This window comes from Mycteria americana, chromosome 1 (assembly GCF_035582795.1).
Source record: "Mycteria americana isolate JAX WOST 10 ecotype Jacksonville Zoo and Gardens chromosome 1, USCA_MyAme_1.0, whole genome shotgun sequence".
In the NCBI taxonomy this organism is placed as follows: Eukaryota; Metazoa; Chordata; class Aves; order Ciconiiformes; family Ciconiidae; genus Mycteria; species Mycteria americana.
In genome coordinates this window covers 34,832,635-34,854,186 of record NC_134365.1, presented here as the reverse complement: position 1 = coordinate 34,854,186, position 21,552 = coordinate 34,832,635, and the positions used below count along the sequence as shown (strand labels likewise).

The following is a 21,552-nucleotide window of genomic DNA, read 5'->3' as shown; positions in this document are numbered from 1 at the left end:
GTCTGATTAAAAAGTAAAAGTACTAAAGTAGCCTCTTCACTGTTTCTGCAGGAAGGCAACTGATTCCTTGTGTTCATGAGCAATATATAATATTAAAATCAGGCCCACAGTGAGCCACTCTAACTACAGGTGAAGTAACTTACTTATTTTTGAGATCACTATGTAAGGTAAAGCCTAAAACTGCTTGATCTTAATGTTGTAGTAAATCAATCATTTTTAGAATGGTAAAAGAAAAGTAGATTCGCTTACCTTTTTCTATGGATAACAGTAGTGCTTACTCCAGTGCTGAAATAAGGGACTAAATACATGAAGACTAGTACCTCTAGGGAAAGTTTACAAACAGGTAAATGAACCTACATAATCAGGGCAGCCTCAAACATACATAAAAATGCAGAAGCAAGAGATTGAGAAGGACAAGCTTAAGAAAGGTTAGAGGAAAACTGCCTACTAAAATTTGGTGGTAACAGTATCCCTGATTGATCAGGACACTGGCATTTAGGTTTTAATTTATCTACACAAAACTACAACTACTACCATGAACAAAGGAAGTTCCTAATTATAATCTAAACTTCCATAATACTTTAACATAATGAGACAGAAGATATTAAAACTTCCTATTCCAAGCTGAGAAACTGCTCCTTTGTGACAAGATTCTTGGATCCATGCTTCTAAGATAGAGGCTCACAGACACAAAACACCTAGTGCCAGCTAGCCCACAATGAAGTTCTTCCATTGCTAAAGTTGCCTTCCACTGCCATAATTCCCTTTTCAGTAAAGAACTTTCCAAAAAATCTTTAATTAAATCAAATTTCTTAGGTATGAAATATGATGCTTGCTATACAACTGCAAAATACAACTCCAACAATCCATTTTCAAGTCAACAAACATTTGTTGTACATAGCATTTTGTTATATTGAACACAAGCCTGCAACCTTCAGGGTGAGAACTACAGTACATGAAAATAAACACCCTTTCAACCAAACACCTTTTGTAAAGTGTTCTTACCAAAAAATCTTGCCAACTGTAGGGAAGGTCAATTTCACATACTGCATTGCATTACTGAGTATGAATAAGTAATATTTTCTAAGATTAAGATATGTCTGTTTTACCTTAAGAGTGAGAAACACTTGTGGTAGCTGTACTCAAACTTTTAGTTAAGTAGCTGTATCAGTTCAGACTCAGGACCATGTTTCTCCATCGACAACCTCCCAATTACAGGTCAAAGTATATGCAACTGGAAATGGAATATAGTGCAACTCCACCCATAGATTGCATTTCAACCTTGATTATTAAGATAAGTAGGGTGCTACAGAGAATATCCCAAGAGGCAGTTGACAGCTGGGAACCAGTTTTAAAATTCTGAAGCACTAATATAGTACATGAAAAAGTGGTGGAAGATCAACTGCTTGCTCAAAAAGATGCCACTTGCTCAATAACATAGGTGTTATTGGTAAAAAGCATACCTATTTTTTTTTTTAGACAAAGGTGAAGAAGGAAAAATCAGTCCTACAGATGATCTCATTTCACACTTAGATCCACATTTATTTCTCTCCCTTTTATTTTTTTGTTTATGCTGGAGCCTGCATATTCTTTGACTCCTCAATTAACATCCACGTTAACATTTGAACATGAGTGCACAGAAAGATGCATGAAGATTGAGATACAAAGGGAAAAAAGGTAAAGTTACAACGTCAGTCACATCCAGCTAGTAAGTACTGTTGCTCATTGGCATGATCCTGCAGAAACCTACTTCCATGGGATTTCCTTCCTCTAAGGGATGATGTTCTTGCCTTGTGTAGCAGGAGCTGGATTATTGCAAGGCACCACAGTTGTGGTCTCTGAACTGATCAGCACTTAAAATTTAAGGGATGTCCATAACAGCAATACGTTATGCTTAAAAGTAAAAAGAATGAATGGAAACTCTAACTGACACATTCTCTGACAGACTTTTTCTTTTTAAATATAATTTGAATGACTTAAAAAAAAAAACCAAACACAACTTTATTTCCTTATAACCAACCAACTTGGTTATAAGGAAATAAATACAAAACATTACATAAATAATGCCTTAAATATCCTACTAGATGGCTCCTGGAATTTATAATCTTCTTTTTAGGCATTTCAGTTCCCACTGTAAGAAATATCAACCTATCAAGGATTTGAGCGTTGGCAGAATCTAATTTAACAGTATTTGTTTTCAAATGCCTCTCCATTCCCTCTCTGACAAAAGGTCCAATCTGTACTAAGGATTCTCTTGTTCCTTTACTGATCGTATGTTACAAAATTTCCTAAGCATGAAGCAAGCATTTTACACTTGCTTTCTTACACTCTATTTTCAACCTTAACTGTCAATTTGATATTGCTCATCATCAGCCATACAGCCATCTCCTGTGTCATTATTATTAACTCCATGCTATTTGTACTCTTTTCACCAAATATCCTCATGGTACTATCATAATTTTGTTTGATTATGTGTCTTGATTACACAAGAATTTCTCATGGTCAAGGGAAATGTTTTCAAGCATAATTCAGTCTCTTCTGCACTCACTCTACTCCACAAATCTATCCGTCTCAACACTTGTAACTTTTGGTATCATCCTTTGATGAACTCTGCCATTTTATTTTCCATACTACATTAAACTGTCTATCGTTGCCTCCTTGATCATCAATGCATAATATTCTCTCAATTATGCTTTTTGCGTATAAAATATATATACGCATAGACATTCTACGTGACAACCTGTGACTACGAAAGCTCTCGTGTTCTAGGACCACTCCTGGCAAAATGTCCCTACTCAGCTTTCTTGAAAGTACCACAAAAATAACAACCTCTTTTCATCATCGTGTACCTTCATTTTAAACCTCACTAAGATCCTCTGATCTTTCTCTCTCTTCCTCATTTAGTATCCACATCCATACTACTCTGAGACCTTCTGAAGCCTTCTGAAGTTTTTACTAATTTGATCATTCTCATTAAATTGCTGCTCCATTTTAAGCACTAGCCAAAAACCCTATTTATCTCCATCTGTAAATAACTTCCAAGAAGGCAACACAACTGTTAAGCCCTGAAAATTACCTAAGTGACAAGATTTGATCTATTGTAGTAAAAACGAGTGGGGGGGGGGGGGGGGGGGGGGGGAGAAGGTATCAAGAATGAATACTTGCCTAAATATGTGGAGTCTTCTCCTCTATGTTCTCTGTGTTGTTCTTCCTGCTTAGTCTATAATGGGACTTCCCTGGGTATGCATGACAACCTCCACAAATTTAAAAGGAAGGCAAACAAAAAAACCCACTCTTTTCAGAAAATTAACCATAAGGCAATATGAATAACTTACCAAATTTGATCTATTAAAAATAAACAAATAAACCAACAACAGAACTAGGCAATTCAAGACTAGAATCTGCTAGCTTGTCTCTGCAGCTAATGTAGTAAGTGGAACCCTCATGCAGGTCTCCATGAAAGCCAACCTCTACAATTTAAAAAAACAAAACAAAACACCACACCATAATACACACCCCTCCCCCTCCCCCCCCCCCCCCCCCAAGCCCTCACCACCACCAAAACCCTTAAAAGCAGAGCTCATATCACTACTGGGGGGCAATGCCAGCAGGACAGCAGCCACTCAAGGGGACAGCAGGACTGTCTGATTGAAAAAGGATACCACAAGCTGCTACGTAAGGTAACAGCAACAATTTCTGATGTACATAGGCAAGAAAGAATGATGACCTATGCTCTTTTTCCACCCTCCTCTACGCACTGAGGTAGGGCAAGAGGTAGAGAAAGGAGATATGTACCCATTTTAAATAATGTGTTGTTTTTATTCTCTGGAGGCATCAGTGTGCCTGACAGCTCAAAAGAGTGGCAACAAGCACTATTGCTAAACACAAATTTACATTATCTTGGGGGGGGGAATTATTTAATAGCAAAAATCATTCCAGTCATAGAAAAAAACGGAAACTACGTAGTTGTATGATAATATCTGTGTAACATGGTAGAAATTGCAGAGTTGCATGAAAAATATAGTTTGCCCACATCTTTGACTAATTCACCTGCCCTCTGTCCACTAGCTGTTTTGATCAGAACAACTTACATTCCATAACTTGGAGTAGTTTTAAACAACAGCCATTTTATGCACACTGCTTAGAGCAGGCTGAGTTTAAAGGTTCTCTTTCCAAATTACACAAGCCTAAGGCCCAGGACAATCAACAGTTTCCTATCATGTATGATCAACAACTGCCAAAAAGAAACAGTACTTTGCACCTACTTCCACCCATAAGATCCAAACTTGGTCTCTACATCTTTGTGTTTGTAGGTAGAAAAAAAATTTCTTAGAATTTTTGAAAGTTTGCGCCATTAAATCTTTTCCTCTCTTGTTGAAAATTCATTCTTAACATATATGTAATATTAGAAGTGGGACAGAAAGTCCACGCAACCTATCCCAAACTTAAGCTGACATCCAGTCTTGTATATGCTATATATATACACATGTATAATAAAATGTATGCATTTCTTATATAATCAACATACAAAATATGAATAAACATTACTAATTTCTCAAAGTGACAACAGCATTTGAAGAAACCTTTACTGTTCCACAACTGTATCCTTCTTAGCTTTCTTAAGTGCAGCAATGCCCATGAAGAAATATTTTCAAAGATGAGATCTTTCTCCCTGCAAGCTCTTTAAGGAAGATATAAAACCTTTCATTTTATTATATGCAATTTTATTCCTTTATGATATTTTAATATAAGGGTAAAAATAACAGTAATGGTGATGATGACAGATTTTTTTAAACCAAAATGAAAATGGTAAATTCAGTGTTAATGAAAAATATAAACTAACAGAACAGAAATTAATTCTGTTCATGCAGCACTGGTAGTGCAAGCAGAAGTGCAGAAGAACCACTAGAAGGTTTGTACCAGTAAATCAGAACCTCACCATAGAAAGCAGATGGTGCAACTCAAGTCAGAGACCACTCAGCACTTTACAAATAATGACAGCCTTCACTGAGTAGCGACCCAGCATCTGGGCCACAAGTCAATTAATATCCAGTGACCAATTTAAATGAGGGAGTTGGCCATTAAAGACTAACTTACCAGCATTTGATTACATAACCCTTCCTTTTCCTTCTACAGTATCTACCCCATCCGCCCTTCCAAACAGTGTTCTCTCCACCAACATTCCCACATTCCTGCCTCCTTACCCAATGCATGAATGCACCCCGCTCACTCTATACTCACATTCCTTCCCTTTGCAATTCGACTACCTATGCTCAAATTGTCTTCTGGCCCCCTCTCATTAAAATACCTCCAAACACCTTGTCTTCCCTCTTCTTTGGCCTACAGGTGACTGAGAAGCAGCCTGTGTTATTTGGCCCAACTGGAGGCAGAGTTGGCATGTGCCTCCCAACTGGCTAGCTGACTACTCAGAGTACAAGTGTCTTCTGCCAGGCCAGCAACCTAGCAGTACACATGCACCTTCGAACCTCCAAGCTGCACAGTCGAATCAACTGGCTGCCTGGTCAGGAGATGTGCTTCTTCCCGATAGGCAGCTGCCAAGTCAAAAAATATATGAAGTCTCTGAAGCCACAAACCATAGCAAACACACACCATCTGAACAAAAAAAGCCTTGAGGAAAAAGATACAGCCCTGAGAGTCACTTCCACCTGGTAGCCTTCTACAGTAGAATCCTGTACAATGCACCTTTTAAAGTTTCATCTAGTAAGGCGATCAGATCAACAATCCCGTACATTTATATTGTTGCTGTATATTATATGGTATGTGAACAATCATATTTATGTTGTGTCTACTTCACTATAACTTTCCATCATTTCCACAATATAAAAAAGGTTTTAATCATATTTATTTTGATGTTGTGAGTGCTGTAAATCGGCAATACTACAGATCACACTATATTAGTGAAATTATAATAAAAATGAGTAAATTCTTTGATAAGTTTCTAAAAACAAGAAATAACAGTAACAGCCTGTTGTTTTCCTTACTTAGCTAGGTCACCAGGCAGTGCCCCCTGCGCCCCAAAAGCAAGCTTAAATTAATTTACTCATATAAAAAAAACAAATCCTGTTGCTTTCATAAACTCTTTAAAAAGAAAACAATCACCAAACCTTGAGTCTGCAACTTTTGCTTACATGCAAAGACCTCCTGAGGACAACTAAAGAAATTAACACCCTGTTTACACCAATTTCAGTATCTTAAGTTTTGAGTATATCTTTACGGACTTCACTTTTTTAGTTTCTTTCCTTGCTAAAGCAGGCACATTTTGTGTTAATATACATGGTCCAGATCTTACACATCTGACCTTTACAAGCACACTGCAGGACTGACACAGGATGCCACCAATTTCAGCCCAGCTCTGAAGAGGGATGAGATTCTCCCTAAGCAGATCTAGGGAGAATTCCACATGGGCAAAAGTCTACAAACACAGCTCTTCCAGCAGACCTACAGAAGCACCAAGTCACCATAAATCTAACAGAATATTTTTGCTTTCTACCAGGCACATAAATTTATGGACAATCATCATTTTAAACTGCATCGCACACAAATACCCATACAGAAATATATCAGTACATTTAGGGAAGCTGGGTGTTTGTTTACAGTTACATGCAGAACAGTAGATTATTTTTAAGTCACCTTTTTCTTTGATCTTACCTAAGAAGCACTTTCTTCAACAGCTGGACTAACTCTGTTTAAAATACAATTAAACTGCTTATTAGGAGAACAAAAGCTACTACAGAAAAACGGGATTTGTGTACTGGTAATAAAAAAATCTAAGTAGAAAAAAAATCTTGTATTCATCTATGACAAAAAATACCTTTCTAGGAATGTACCTATATTTCAGTAATAACAGCATATTGACTATAGGACATATTAATGAAAAAATACTGAATGTGATGAAGTCATTGTCACCAAGTATTGTATTTTGATTTTCTAACCTTTTACACTTTCACTATGATTCCATACGCATTGACTAATATAACATCTTCCTAATAAATAACTTCATATTATATAAACAGAGAAGCACATGGCGTTAAACAGGATAACAAGTTTAGCTAAGTTTGAAGGAAATAAAGTACTTCGAAGCATTTGGAAAAAAAATGCTTACTAAAAGTATTCCAAGCTGTATGGTAGTTAGGGCCCTGTATACTCTTCAAATCCAATTAAACACAATAACACAATAATTCACTACGGGGGTCAGCCTTTGCACATAATTGTGCTCAGAAACAAAGTTTTCACTAAAAAAAAAATATATATTTCTATACCTTAGAGTTACAAAAATGACCTTGGAAGAACAAGCAAAATGCACACCAATGCTGTAATGCCTGACTGGGTCTGCAGAGTACCTGAAAGCACATTTTTCAGGTGTGCGAAATACCCTTTAGATATTTGTCTGGATCCTGTGAATTCTGCATGTCCACAGCTGCAGATTTTTTTTTCCTCAGGTACCATGGAATCTATTATCGTTTTGCTGTAAAATTCAGTATTTTACTGTTGCTAGGCACCTGACATTTAGTGCTTTGTCCTCTTGCCCTTTTACCTGCATACACCTTTCCTTCAATTTTCTTTACAATTAAGAATTCATTTGATTACAGTAAATATTCCATGTGCAGTTTATGGGTACAGACATCAAGGGGTCAAGGAACAGAAGATGAATTCCAGCTTGTAGTCAAAGATTGAGAAAATTGTGATTAGCAGAGAATGAGAGACAAAAAGACCTGTGAGCTAGGCAGCCAGGGTAAGCAGTACTGCAACAGTGAATCCCCCTCAGCTCACAAGCAAAGGAAAGGAGTTCTGAATTGGCCCATGTGGGTAACACCATGGAAGCCAAGATAGTGGGGAAAGGATGCCCAGAAAGCACACTCAAAACCTCCTTAGAAATACCTAATATTGAGATTAATCAATTACCATGTTGAACGATGAGTCAGAACTATGTGTATATATATGAGGGGAAAAAAGGTATCTCACAGTGACACAACAGATTAATACTGCCATGGAATTTATTCCCATTCACCACAGAGAACACAAGGCTCTATTATGAAGAATATTCTCTAGAGACAAATTCATACTTAAATGAGGTAATTCCTGATTTTTTCAGGTATTTACTGCGCAACTGTAGCATTATATGAACATATACTGTCAGAAATGTGAATTTTTCTAGGTTTTCATAGATGGTATTGGGGGGAGAAAAGTGTCCAAGAAACAACTCTGTAATCTTCAGTGTTTCAAAGCTCTACCATCCTCCCCAAAATGAGAGAGGACATATGTGAATTCTGTAATGTGGCACTGTTCACCTGGCCATTGCCTGGTAATGGCCAGGTAAACAGTGCCATGTTACAGAATTGCCTGGTGACATCATTTAATCGAGGTCACTAGAACCCAGATACTCCTGAGCAAAATAACCATGTAAGGGAAGAACTGTTCCTAAGTTTATTTCCGCAAGTTTTAATACAAATATACTTTTAAAAAAACAAACAACCCCCCCCCCACGGTTGTAGTATACTCAGAACATGCTAGAATTACCCCCAAAGTAAACTATTTTCATTTAGCTTAATTAAGCCCCTGGGACGTATCCCAAATGAAAAGTTACCCCAACACATTATGTCCCAGTATTACACGTTGTTATAGCACTTCTCCAAAGAACTTTAACAGAGCTGCTCAGAGTTAGTCATATGATTTAGTGATTTACAGAGCTGAGAATCTCTACACGTGGATTATCATGGAAGCATAGCAACCTTTGGACTGGGAGGCAGAGGCCAACAAGCAGACGTCACAGCACGTAACAATGGAGAAATGCATGCAGCCATAAGTATGACCCATCTAAACTTCAGCAAACAAACGTACAAAAAGTCCAGCAAACACTGTGAGAGAAAAGGTCTCTCTGAATCAGAACGATTGCCTTACTTTACAGGATTTTTATGTATTTTAGGCAGCTATGGATTGACAAATAACACTGTAAATTATTCTAAAAGACTGCTAATTGGAACAGTTGCTCCTCCCACACCAATAAAAAAAGGAAATAGTATGAACACAGTTCACTCTTGCAGACAAACATGCTCCAGTGCATCATTCAAAAGAACTCCACTCTGTTATAATAGCATGCAATTCCTCTTGCAGCATAGCTGGCTTTCTACAATTTATCTGGAGTTAAAATAAATGCATGCACATTCAGTTTAAATATAGGAAAACAAAAAGTAGAGAACTCAGTGTCACTACCTTGTTGCCGACAATCTAATTCAGGTCTGCTTAGACTTGAACTCGTTGCTCCAAGGAGACTGTATTTTAGATCTGATACCTAGCTCACTAATCTAGTACCTCAGGCAAAGCCTAAGCTCACTATTCTGGGTACCATCTTGCTGTTTTATTATCCTTCCTTAAGATAAGCTTCTTTCTTTCAACTGTTCCAATATTTCTCTGCTTAGGTATCCCAAGTTTATTTATTCCCTAAGGAATAAAGATTGTTCTTCCTCTCATCTATGCTATATTTTCTGCTTCTCAACACTGCAGAGGGCAAACAAGCTTATGAATAGTTTTATTTTCCTCATATATTCCTAATTTATATTCATTTTCAAATATTTAAGATATGACATAGAAGCATGAAGAGACACAATCCCTGCATTAAAGAGCTTACAGTCTCACACTTCTCTGTGAGATAGGTAAACAAACATCAGTATACACACTTTATAAATATGAATAAAAAGATGGCAAATGATTTAACTAAGGCCACAGAATAAATACGTATCAGGCTGATAACCAGACACAAGTTCATGTGATGGGATCTCTGGCCTATACCCAATTTCCTCTATGAACTATATGTCTTCTAATAATGTGGACTGGTACTACAGTTACTCCAAGTAGTCCCATTTAAGCTGGGAGACACCACTCTAACACTCTGAACAAGCATTTTAAAACAAAACACAGCAAACCAAAACACAAATAATCCATTCTCATAATGTCTTACACACTTAGTTTTCAGTTTTCCAGTTCGCAGAACATAACATTATCCTGTTTTATTTTTCAAACAGTGTTTCCTCAGCTATTGATTAAAGAGAAATTTTAAAAGATAGTAAATAATAGTAGCCCCCTTTTATGGACGCTTTAACTAAGGCTCAGGAAGAAGAAATTTGCCTGTCAGAACTGGATTCTAGCATTATAAAAAAAGGCTTTACTGTACTTGGATTTCATTCCTATTTGACATGCACTCTCAAAGTAATGGTCTGAACCTCTGTGCACCTCTAATACCTCACCTGTAAAACTTAACAAATTATACTTCTCTATTTCATTACTGGAGAAAGTGGGGAAGGGGTTAGATAAGAAAATAGAGTATGAAAGTCTTATCTACTGAGGTTTAACTGCAAATAAACAAGGTAATTAAAGCTTATTAGCTGTAAAACAAAAAAGTCTGAAACTCCTTTTCTTAGCCCAGGCTTATTTCAATTCACAAGGAAAGAAGCAATATCCTTGCATTCCATATGCATTCTTGGTCTTGTTGTAATATGCTTACCATTTATTCAAACCTAAGATGTTACCACAGCTATTAATAATTTTAAAGCATAAAATAATTTTGATACTGCTTCAGTTGAAGATTAGAAAATGGTCTTAACCTGTAAACTTTCCACCAATTACTAGAAGATTCAATAGGTCCTAAAAGTCACCACAGTTATTATAGTGTTGCCAGAAACGTGCTCTTTGTAGGTTACTAGTTCTGACATCTGTCTAGATTAGCTTTCAAGTTAAACAATCAGAATTCTGTATTAAAACTGAAGAACAACATTCACCCCTCCTCAAATAAACCAATATATTTCAGCTTAGCAGCAGTGATTTAGGTCATTTCTAACAAAAAGCTTGCAGAAAAATTATCTGGAAAAGATGTTTACATTCATTGCACTAATTTTTCACTACATTTTTCAGCAGTGAAGAGGAGTTTACCCTCTGAAGGAAAAGCTCAGAAACTTTGTAGAGGCCAAACTCATCTGCATAGTGACTAGTATCAGAACAGAACTCTTTGCTCTTTCTTAAAGAAAATTGCTCTTTCTTAAAGAGCAATTTTAAGGTAGCTATGTTTCCTTTCACCTGCTGCTTGCTCTCCTCAGAAGAGGCCTAATGCATATTTTGTATTATAGAAGTTCTATTTTCTTTTGAGCAGATTCCCAGCAACTCTGACAAGACAACATCCATCCAAATAAATAACTTCTATTAAGAGACATTCTAAGATTTTAACAACAGGCATATATAATTCCCCTAAAGCTTTATAGCATGAACAGTAACTAGTCTTGATTGTGAATATGTTGACTGTATGATTACAGTACAACTAAAACAAAATTCCCCCTCCAAGTATGTAAAATATTCGCTTCAGACTTAAAAGCAAGGCCTCAGACATCTGACTGAAACACACATTACAATTCTTATCTTGAGGGGGGGAAATAATTTTTAAAAGAAAGCATAAAAATGTCATCCCTGTATTTGTTTCCTGTTTTGCCAATGACTGCAGGATTTGTGACAAAATTAAGCACAACAGATTCCGCAGGTGAAGTCTGTAGTGTTGCAATAAAAGTCTGTAGCTATGCAAGATGAAAGCCTGCATTACAGTGTTATTCAAGGATGGACAGAACCTGTAAGGTCATCTGGTCCATTTCTCTGCCAGTCCTGGTGCATTACCTATTGCACACGTATTAGTGTTCTGACCAGGCTAGTTCTGAATGACCCATGGTGTGGGTTTCCCCCTACTCCACTTGGCATACTATTCAAAAGGTATACAGGTATATCTTGGGGTTTTTGTGCTGCTATCTGCTCTGAATTTTCTCCCTTGGTTTCATCTCAGCTTACACATTAACACAGCCTCTTATTTTATTTAAAATTATCTCCCTTTTAAGTATTTAAACCCTTCAAAATGCTTGTAAGATACCATTTCCCCTTCTCACCCAAAATGTTCATTTAACCAAGCAAAACATTTATTTCTCAAATCTTTTTTTAAATCAATTAGTCTCTTCAGCCTTCTTAACATTTTGTTGCTCTTCTCTAAGCTTCTGTTAAGTTGCCCCACCTGTTGCAAAGGCTCTGAAAGCAAAACAGTACTCCAAATACAGTCACGCAACCTCATACAAAAACTCATCTCCCACTTGTTCAATGCCTCTGTGGATGCAACCTAAACTCATTCTGATTTTTACAAAGTCTATATATCATATTGCAAATAGGGGCCTGTTCTTCCTGTCAGAAGCATGCACAAATCCCTTTCATATGAAAGGGAGTTGGGTGCGCACAACTGACAGGATTATCAGACCCATGGTATCACTCCTATCCCTTTTTCAGCAATACTGCTTTCCAGGTTATTCCCTCACAATGAATACCTGGTTTGGATTACTGTCCCTCAACTGTTTTAGCTTGCATTTTCCAAACTAAATTTCATTTGTATTTTCCAACAATGTGCCTAATTTCTTTAGATAACCTTTTCTTTTTTGCGCTGACTCGTGTTTAACTCTTCCCACTATCATTGTCTGCTAATGTCGCAAGTGTACTATTCAGCTTCTCGGAAAGTTAATCAATCCAGACACTAAATATGCCTAAAATGGCTAAACTTGTATTACTACATGCATATGTAAGCACTGATGTAACTCTTTTAGCACCTAAAACTGCTGTGACTCACCAAATCTATTCTTTATACTTTGTTCTATTTTTGTTTATGGTCCTTCAACCAATTTTTCATCCAGATGACTATTCATATACATAAATAATTTGTTAATGAGAGATTTTGAGACGTATTTGAATTTTAGAAAATACATAAAATATTACTACAGCTACAACTTTCTCTTCATCCACTGGGGCCTTGAACCTGCAATCACATCTGGCAAGCAAGCCAGTCCTGTACTTCTCCATACTCACTGATCTATGTGCAGATGCTGTTGCAGTATCAGATCCTAATTTTAAACACTGAGCAAGAATAACAAAGAAAACTCTTTTAAAGTAATTTTGCTTGGAAAATTCCAGGCTGCTTATTATTGTTTCCCTAATATTTCTGCCATTATTTTACTAGGAACAGAATCCCTTAAATTTACCTAGTTCTTCAGCTCATACTTTTTTTTTTTCCTTTTTCTTTCCCTCTTTTATTTTTTAAAATAAATCAGTACTAATATTCAATTTCTTAGTGGCATCTTGAAGATCAAATGACTTGTAAGTATCTTCAGATCTTTCAAGAACACCCTCTACTTGTTGTCAATAACTATTTCATATGGTCCTGATTTATAACGGCTCATACTTTTTCATCCTACTATATATGGAATTTCAGGAAATTCAGCATAATGGCTTGTCTTTATAATAACTTTATGCAACTTCTCATTTATGAACTGACATCTTTCCTCTGTACTTGACTTCCCCTTACCTCCCCAACATTTACAACAGCAAATTCTTATTCACCTTTACCTAGTATTAACTAATTTCTGCTGCGTTTACCAGAAGCATACAATACACACCCGCTTCCCACCTTTCAGAAATTCTTTGCAGAACTGAGACTTAAACTTATTTTACCTTACACTTAGTCCTTTCACATAGTTTCTCTTAATGCAGATAAATACCTTTTAAAAGCAAACTGATTTTTAATTGTTAGGCATACTTCACTTGCACATTTAGTTTACAAGGTCCCTCACTCCCCAAGAATAGATGAAGTCCCACAACAGAAATAAATGTATCACTTGGCTCACATGAAAACGAACAGAACCTTTTACTAACATACGAGGTCACATCAGCCCAATTCTTTGCAGGACTGTAACCTAATCAACCATTAACATAAGAAACAGGCTATATGTCATGTAAACTTTCTTTTCACCTGGATGTTTACCAACTGTATGTTTGTTTGTATGTTTACCAACTAACAAAAATGTAAAAGCATGCCCACATTACTGATGTTTACATTTATTACCCCATATTAAAATATTTCATTAACATTATAAAATAATCTTTAGAGAAGCATTTAGAAAATGCTTTACTAATTTACCTCAATTGAGATGAAACATCTAATTTGCACTACATCCAAGGGAATTACACTCTCTGATGCTGTAGAGACTTACAGAACTACATTAACAAGTACAGTCTATCAATGGTTATCGGCACTGTGGCTTTTGACTGCTCACTAAGAACCACAGTGCATAAATTACTTCACCTGTCAGACAGCTCAAAGCAACACAGGCACAAAGTTTAAATGGTTCAGACTTTTCCTATTATAAATAACTTTTTCCAGTGAGAGAAAAGAGAGGGCAGTGCAAAGGAGAAGGGGTAGATAGGATTGTCTATCATGTATTCAAATATCACCTATCATAAAGCCTATCAGAATTATATCAGAAGTTTAAACAATTCTTATCTTTAATGAAGCCTAACATACATTCCCGAAGATACCCAGCAAAATTCCACAAGAGTCAAAATTAAAAAGTTACTTAAACAAAAAAGACACACCTCACAACTGCCTAGAAAACCCATAACCTGATGACTGTTTTGCAAAACATTTGATCAAGCCAACAGTACTACTGACGTCACACAAATAATTCAACTTCTAAATTATTTACACAGTAATTTTAAGTCAAAATGACAGCATTATTAGAGATAACACAGCAAAACGAGCAAGTGGTCCATGTCGCTTGAGATCTTATCTCAGCAAACATGGTATGCCAGATGTTTCATAGAAAGAAGCAACTTTCATCACAAACTATCACGGACCCAAATCTACAAATGTATTCATGTAGGTGCACACCACTGAATCCCTCTGAATTCAACAGGGTCCCATCTGCCATGCAGACCCCTCACTTTACAGGACACACAACATACAACTGGATAAAAATTTACATAAAAGTTGATAGGCCTCAATTTGTTTGGCTTTGTTTGCAAAGTCATTACAATAGTGAGCCCAAGATTATAGTCATACTTGAGACTCAAGAGGAACATTTTTTTTTCCAAGGGTAATTGCTCAGCAGTTCATTAAAATCTAGCCCTATAAGAAACCTCAGGTTATGTTCTTCAACTCAGATAAACAAGACCCTTTTTACAAATTTATCACTAGAGCATTTTTTCTTTCCCTATAACAAAATCCCCCTCCCAAAGCTTCTAGGTTAAAGCTAAATGAACGTTAACCTAGCAGAGGTACATGTGTATATACAGTCTTATTACTGCACATGTAAGGAGGTGAACTCAGCTGGGATACAGTTCACATCAAACTTAGATTATGTGAGAAGCAACAGTGAGTAAAGCAGTAATTTAGAAAAACAAAACAAAACAAACCCCTAACCCCCAAAAAACACCATTAAAAACCAATCCACCCGAAACCCAAGAACCTTGACAGTTAATTTCAGAATGGCCTAAGTAGATCACAGAGATTATGATAAAACAGACATTTTTAAAGATTCTTCATCTTAACGGTTTATCAACTTTTTTTTTCTAAATTCCAAATAAATAAAAAACCTTTCAATTATTTGTATGTAATCATTTATACATATTTTCAGCAACTGTATTTTAAATAATGTCAATACCAGCATGCTAATAATAAAAATAACATTTTTGTATGTCTGATTCTAAATTAAAAAGTAGTATCTTATTAAAAATTAATAGTCATTAGAAGGCTAAATTAACATTAATTGTGTTAACTGTCACAGCATATAAATGCTTTCAAAATACAGATGAAAACACAAATGACATACAACCTTCTACTGCAAAAAGTTAGGCCGTTCAAACACTTATAAAATATAGAAATAAAAAGGAAAGGGTAAAAACCAAAAAGCTATCATTTTGCAAATTATATGTAAATCTAGTCAAGTAATAGACTACGTAGTCCAACAGAAAAACTCAAAAAGCAAAAAACTGCTTTCTATGATCCGACAAATGTTCAGCAATACTATCTCAATACTATGTAGTGGGGGGGGACAGGACGACACCAACAGAGAAGGACATCCTAAAGTGAGCTTGCCACTTCACTCCTAGGCCTGCTAGCAATCATCAACTTTGCTAAAGCTATTAACAATGGTAATTTCTTTTCTTACTCTGGATCTTAAAGCAATCATATGTCACCACCAAAAAAAGAAAAATTCAGTAACTGCAGATATCTGACTAAGGTTTTCCAGACATCATTGTAACTCAATAACTGCTCCACTGTGCTATGAACTCTACAGCTTCAAGCTGGAAGTCAATCTAGGACAACCAATAGAAAGTGCACCTGTACAATTACTGCATTTCCTAATTCAGAAGGCCAAACTAGAGACAGATAAAGCTTGTGTGTACTCAGATCACCAAAACAGAAGTCCAAAAGCCCATACATCTTTTGTACATATTGCACATCTATATTATCATTAATTGCAATGAAAAATATCATTTATACAATTCAGAAACAGAAAATTACATTCCTTAACCAACGTACATAAAACTTTATTCTAAATGAAACATAATTGTCTATATATAGCATCTAAAAACACAATATACACAATAATTTTAAAATCTTTCATACAAAGAATAATCACCAAAAGTTAATCAAAATTAATTTTTTTTAAAAAGTAATCTAGTAACTGAACAGTACCACACACAGTAATTGAAAATACTCAATATTAACTCCATGCGACATTAAAAAATAATCTGCATCACAAAAAATAACCTGTATCATTTCAAGGAATGTAACATTTTTTTAAAAAACTGCAGAAATCTACTATTTTTCAAGTAATAGAAAAAATTATTTAGCTATTTGTACTCTAAAATAAAAAATAATGTATCCTGCTAGCAATTGATAACAATGTAATTTATCCAAAGCAGTCTACCTTCCTGCAGATGCATTTTCATTCAATGTCTGACCCCACTGAGCAGTAAACAAGTTTACATATATCAACACATTTCAGTGCTCCAAAAATTAAGCTAAGTTTCTGTAACTACAATAGCATGATCTCTTAGTAACAGTCCTTTACTACCGTCGTTCTAAAACAATCAATAAAAATGGCTCTGACATGTATTGTTTATATACTTGGGATCCCTTCAAAGTTTAAGGCTTGCAGATGTAAAATACAAAATAAAATAACTACAAACCAGAATTACCTTTAACTGATCACTGCACCAGACCAGAAAGGAATTACAAGTTCCTTCTGCTTTATTTTATAGCATTTTTAAAGAGTAGGGATATTTTTATTATTGCACACACTGAAAACCGAATATAATCCCACGCTCAAAAATTCTACTGCAACAGCTTGATAGCACTCACCGCAAGTAATACTGTTTTAAAGCGAAGGCAGCGTTAGAACAACTTCTGGGAAAGTTAAACTCCTCTACAATTTCTCCCCACTGATTCTTCTCTGATACCTGTCAAAAACAACACACAGGCCGAGATACACAACGTACACATAATCACGTCGTTGGCAGCGAACATCACAAAAAAACACAAGCTGCCATGAAGCAAATAGATAAATATAGAAAAAGAAAAAAACACGAATGTATATGGGATTTAGGACTATATATTTTACTGACAGTCGGTAGCACTCCCCCTCCGGGAATACTCCCGCTTCCCTCCGGTATTTTACTTTATTTATTTTTTAATACATACATTATTTTTTTCGGGGGGGACGGCCGGGAGGGTTTGCATTGTTTTGGGGTTTGTTTGTTTTTGTTTTTACTGCCTGGACAATAACCAATCGGGAGTCCCTCTGTCGCCCCCTTTTAAATCCTAACGCGGTCCGTTAAAAACCCAAAGAAGTTTAAAATAATGCAGGGAAGTCTTGGCGGGGGCGCCCCCTGGCCTCCGGGGCGCGGGGGCGCCGTCCCGGGGGGTCCCCCCAAGACAGATCCACAGACACAGAGAGGCCTTTCTTTTGAGGCCTACATTTCTGTCCCTAGCCTTGAAGCCTAAAGATGGCTATTTGATTACACACCGTCTTGGGTGCCCCTTTTGTTATTTTTCTCCGGGAAGGGCTCGGAGGGCAGCGCCCGGCCCCCCCCGGCTGCGAGGATCGTTTCCTAGCCCATGCTCCGTGCCGATTATCGATGTTAAACATGCCCGCTAATTTTGAGTTGCACTAAAACTGCACTCAGACTCTCTCCTCTGTCTCTCCCTCTGTGAGAGAGAGACACACAGAGCTGCCACCACAAGCGAAAGAAACTGCCTCTCGCCGACCGAAGCTCTCTGCTCCCTCCTCGCCTTCTCCCGGGGAAGGGGGGCAGGGGCGAGGGGCTCCGGCGGAGGCGGGGGAGGCACGGGCGGGGTGTGCGCCGTACCCCCGGATCCCCCTTCATCGCTCCACCGACAAGGCCAAGCCACCAACCTGCCTGTCTGCTCGCTTCCTTCTTCCACCCCCCACCTTCTCTAACCGGCTTTAAATAGGACGGTTCCCGGCCACCCCGGCTCCCCCCGCCGCCCCCGGGGGTCAGAGGAGACTTTTGGGAAGAGGTTAGTGGGAGGGAAACCCAAATTAAAACTTCCACTCACCTTCCCAAATCCGCCTAAAGTGGTGACTCTGGTATAGAGAGCGTGAAGATCCAGCTCCTTCCCACCCACCACGGGGATCTTCTTAAAAGGAGACCTGCCAAAGGAGATACACACAAAACACCACAACTTGTCAGCTCTGCCCCCTCTTCTCCCCTCGCTGGGGCTGCCGTGTCCTTCAGGGAAGGGGCTGGAAGTTGGATCTGGTCGGTTTAAAAGCCTCCCCCCCTCCCGTTCCATCTCCCCATTTTCCTCACCCTCTGCTGTGGTGAAACTGCCGCAGCTCGTCCAGGAAAGCGAGTCCCTTTCTCCGCTGGTCTGCGTGGTTTTTACCCGTCGAATTTGCCATTTTTGTATTAAAAAAGGTTCTCGTAAAAAAAAAATCCAATTTAAAAAAAAAAACGGCCGACAACAACAACAACAATCCCCGGCTCCTCCTTGTCTTTAAGAGACCCAGGTGCCCGTGCTCGGCCGGGGATCAGCCATGGAGAGGGGCTTGTTTAAAAAAAAGTTTAAAAGGAATAAGGGAGCCCAGAGAGTGTGGTAATTGCGAGTCCTGTCTCCACACAACACACAGGCAAAGAGACAGGGAGGGAGAGGGGCACCTCTCAGTAATTCCTCCTCCCGCTGCTGCTGCCTCTCTCAGCACCACAAACCCAACCGATCCAGCCTGCACATGAGACTCAACATGGTGCTGCTGGATCACACAATGAATTGGGTTACTGTTGTGGTGGGGTGGGGGGGGAGCCGGAGTGAGGTATTGACAGTGTGTGTGTGTTACAGCCGCGGCTCCATGCGATCTCCCTCTCCCTCGCTCGCTCCCTCGCTCGCTCTCTCACACACACACACTGTACAGCTACGGCAGCGGCGGCGGCGGCGGTGGCGGCGGCAGCGGGATTCACTTCTCTTCTCTCTCAGACAAAAAGATCTGAGGCCGCCGTGCTTCTGCCTGGACGAGAGCGCAACACAGCGGACCCCGGAGGCCGGTCCCGGTACTGCAGAAGGCAGCTCTAAAGGCAAAAGCCAGCACAGCCCCAGCAAGCAGTTCCTGGCGGGGAACAATAGGCTCCTCTCGCCGCTAAGGGCTCATCTGCAATGTGCCGCAAACTTCACACAAAGCCGGGCGGAAAGAGGCGAGGGAGAAGGAGAAGAGGGGAGGAAAAAAACGGCTACTACCGGTTGTTCCGGGGCTAGGGGCCGGGGAAAGGGCCCTCCCTCGCCAGGCTCACACCGATCGCCCTCTCTCCGCTGGCTGACGGCGGGGGGGGGGGGAGGGCAGGAAAGGTGGATTTGGAGAGCGGGGCCGAATTTTTTAATTGGACTAAACCCAACGCCCTGAGTTCAAGGGGAGAGAAAACAACAACTGAAGGGGGCACTGGTGGATTTGGACTTTTGAAAAACTTTCCGAGTCCCCCGGCCTGAGGTGTTTCCAAGGGCAGGAAGTCGCCCCGGATGGCACGGCGGGGGCGGGGGGGGCTGCTCGCTGCGCGGGGGGGGGGGCAGCCGGAGCCCCTCATTTCGAGACGTGAGGTATTTAAAAGTCCCCAAAGGAGAACGCCGAGCGCTTTCCCAAGCAGGGGGTGCCCTGGAGAGGTTTGCCAGCAGGGGCCGGAGCTCTGGCTCACTCCATAATTTTATTATTTTTTTTTCTTCTTCCTCTCGGAGACACCACGGCCTGTAATCAAAGGGCTTTAGGACTGCTGTACTCAATCTAAGCCACCTATATATTTCTGTATATTGATGAATGGAACATACCACATAAAATTAAGGAGGAAGGTCTTGGCCCTCACCCTGGACGGGCAGTAGCCCACTGCAGGCCGCTTTCCCTTCTGCCCGTGGTGTGTAGAGTGTTTGTAAGCACTTGTCTCCTGACATGTTTTCCGCACAGGGGAGCGCAGGAGAAGACCTGCATGCCGACCACAACGGAGCCTGGTGCTGCTTGGGGTAAACAGGAGCGAGAAAGGGCCCATGCAGTGAATGGCGCCTTCCGTCGAACCTTTGCTCCTCAGGGAAAGCAAGCGGCGGTCCAGGTGGGCATTTGTCCTTCCCTGGCAAGCAGAGCCGCAGGTGAGCGCTTGGTCCAGCTTACGAGACTCTGGAGGAACATTTGCTCCTCGCAACCAATACATTGAAATCCAAGGCCAGATCGGGCCTTTAGGTTTTTTTAAGCAGAACTCCTCATTAAAGTCAGTAAGGAGCTGTGTTTTAAAATCAATGGCACATTATGGCCCCAAGTGAGCACTTAAAGAAGGAAAACTATAATTCCTTTCTACTCCATGTACTAACTTACTTCAGAAAATAAAACATTTTTTTTTTTTCAAGGAAGTTTTTTTTTTTTCCTTTTGACTTGAGTGCTGTTTCAGCTTCAATATAGCCATAGAGACAGAGATATAGTAAGATACTTGGTAAGATTTGCCCTGGGCTCACACTTCTGGGAGGGGAGGGGGAAAAGAAATCCCTCAGTTTCAAATTAATACTCCTTATTCAAAGTCGCCCCCTCTGTGTGGATGGAGTGGTGGTGCGTGAATTTCACTGTGAGAAACGCATAGTGTCTCTTCCCTGTAGCATTAAGAGCCCCCCCCCTAAAATTAGACCTGCAGCAGATCCTGGTCTGCAGCTCCTGCCTGTGACACTCCGAGTTTCTGCAATTTCAGCAACAGTATGCGTAAGACTCCCAAAGCCAGGCTAACATGAATGAGAGAGGTTTAAAACAAGCGATTGAGGGGCTAAATCGCGCTCTCAGACATACACAGCGCAACCTTCCTGCACAGGAGGGCGGTGGTTTTTAATCATGCCTTAAAATTCCTTAAAAGCAGGGGGTCTCCCCTCCGCGAGGGGCGGTCGGCAGAGGTGAGTCACTTTCCTCGCCCGGGTGCTGTGTGGAAGGGGAGTGGGAGGCAGAGGGGAGGATAGGCAAATTGCGTAGCAGGGCTAGGTGGGTTTCCATGCTAAGCACAGCAATTGCGCACGGTCCCTTACGTAACTGTCAGCTGGGGATTCCCTAGAGGGGGTCACTTTATTCAACCATTACACAGACCCCGGCTGCCGCTCCGGCGCGCTTGGGCTGCCGTTGCCGCCGCTACTGAGGCTGCGGCTACAGCTAGCGC

General features: G+C 39.5%; 1 protein-coding gene across 1 annotated transcript in view; it reads right to left on the bottom strand.

Moving 5' to 3' along the window:
• ARID2 (AT-rich interaction domain 2) overlaps nt 1-19,668 on the bottom strand; it is a 110,679-nt gene extending 91,011 nt beyond the window's left edge. The window contains exons 1-3 of the mRNA XM_075494459.1: nt 18,703-19,668; nt 18,449-18,542; nt 17,231-17,328 (exon numbers count right to left, since the gene is read on the bottom strand). Coding sequence (XP_075350574.1) covers nt 17,231-17,328; nt 18,449-18,542; nt 18,703-18,794 — 284 coding nt within the window. The 5' untranslated portion in view covers nt 18,795-19,668. The remainder of the gene's footprint in view (nt 1-17,230; nt 17,329-18,448; nt 18,543-18,702) is intronic.
• Between the last annotated feature and the right edge of the window lie 1,884 nt (nt 19,669-21,552).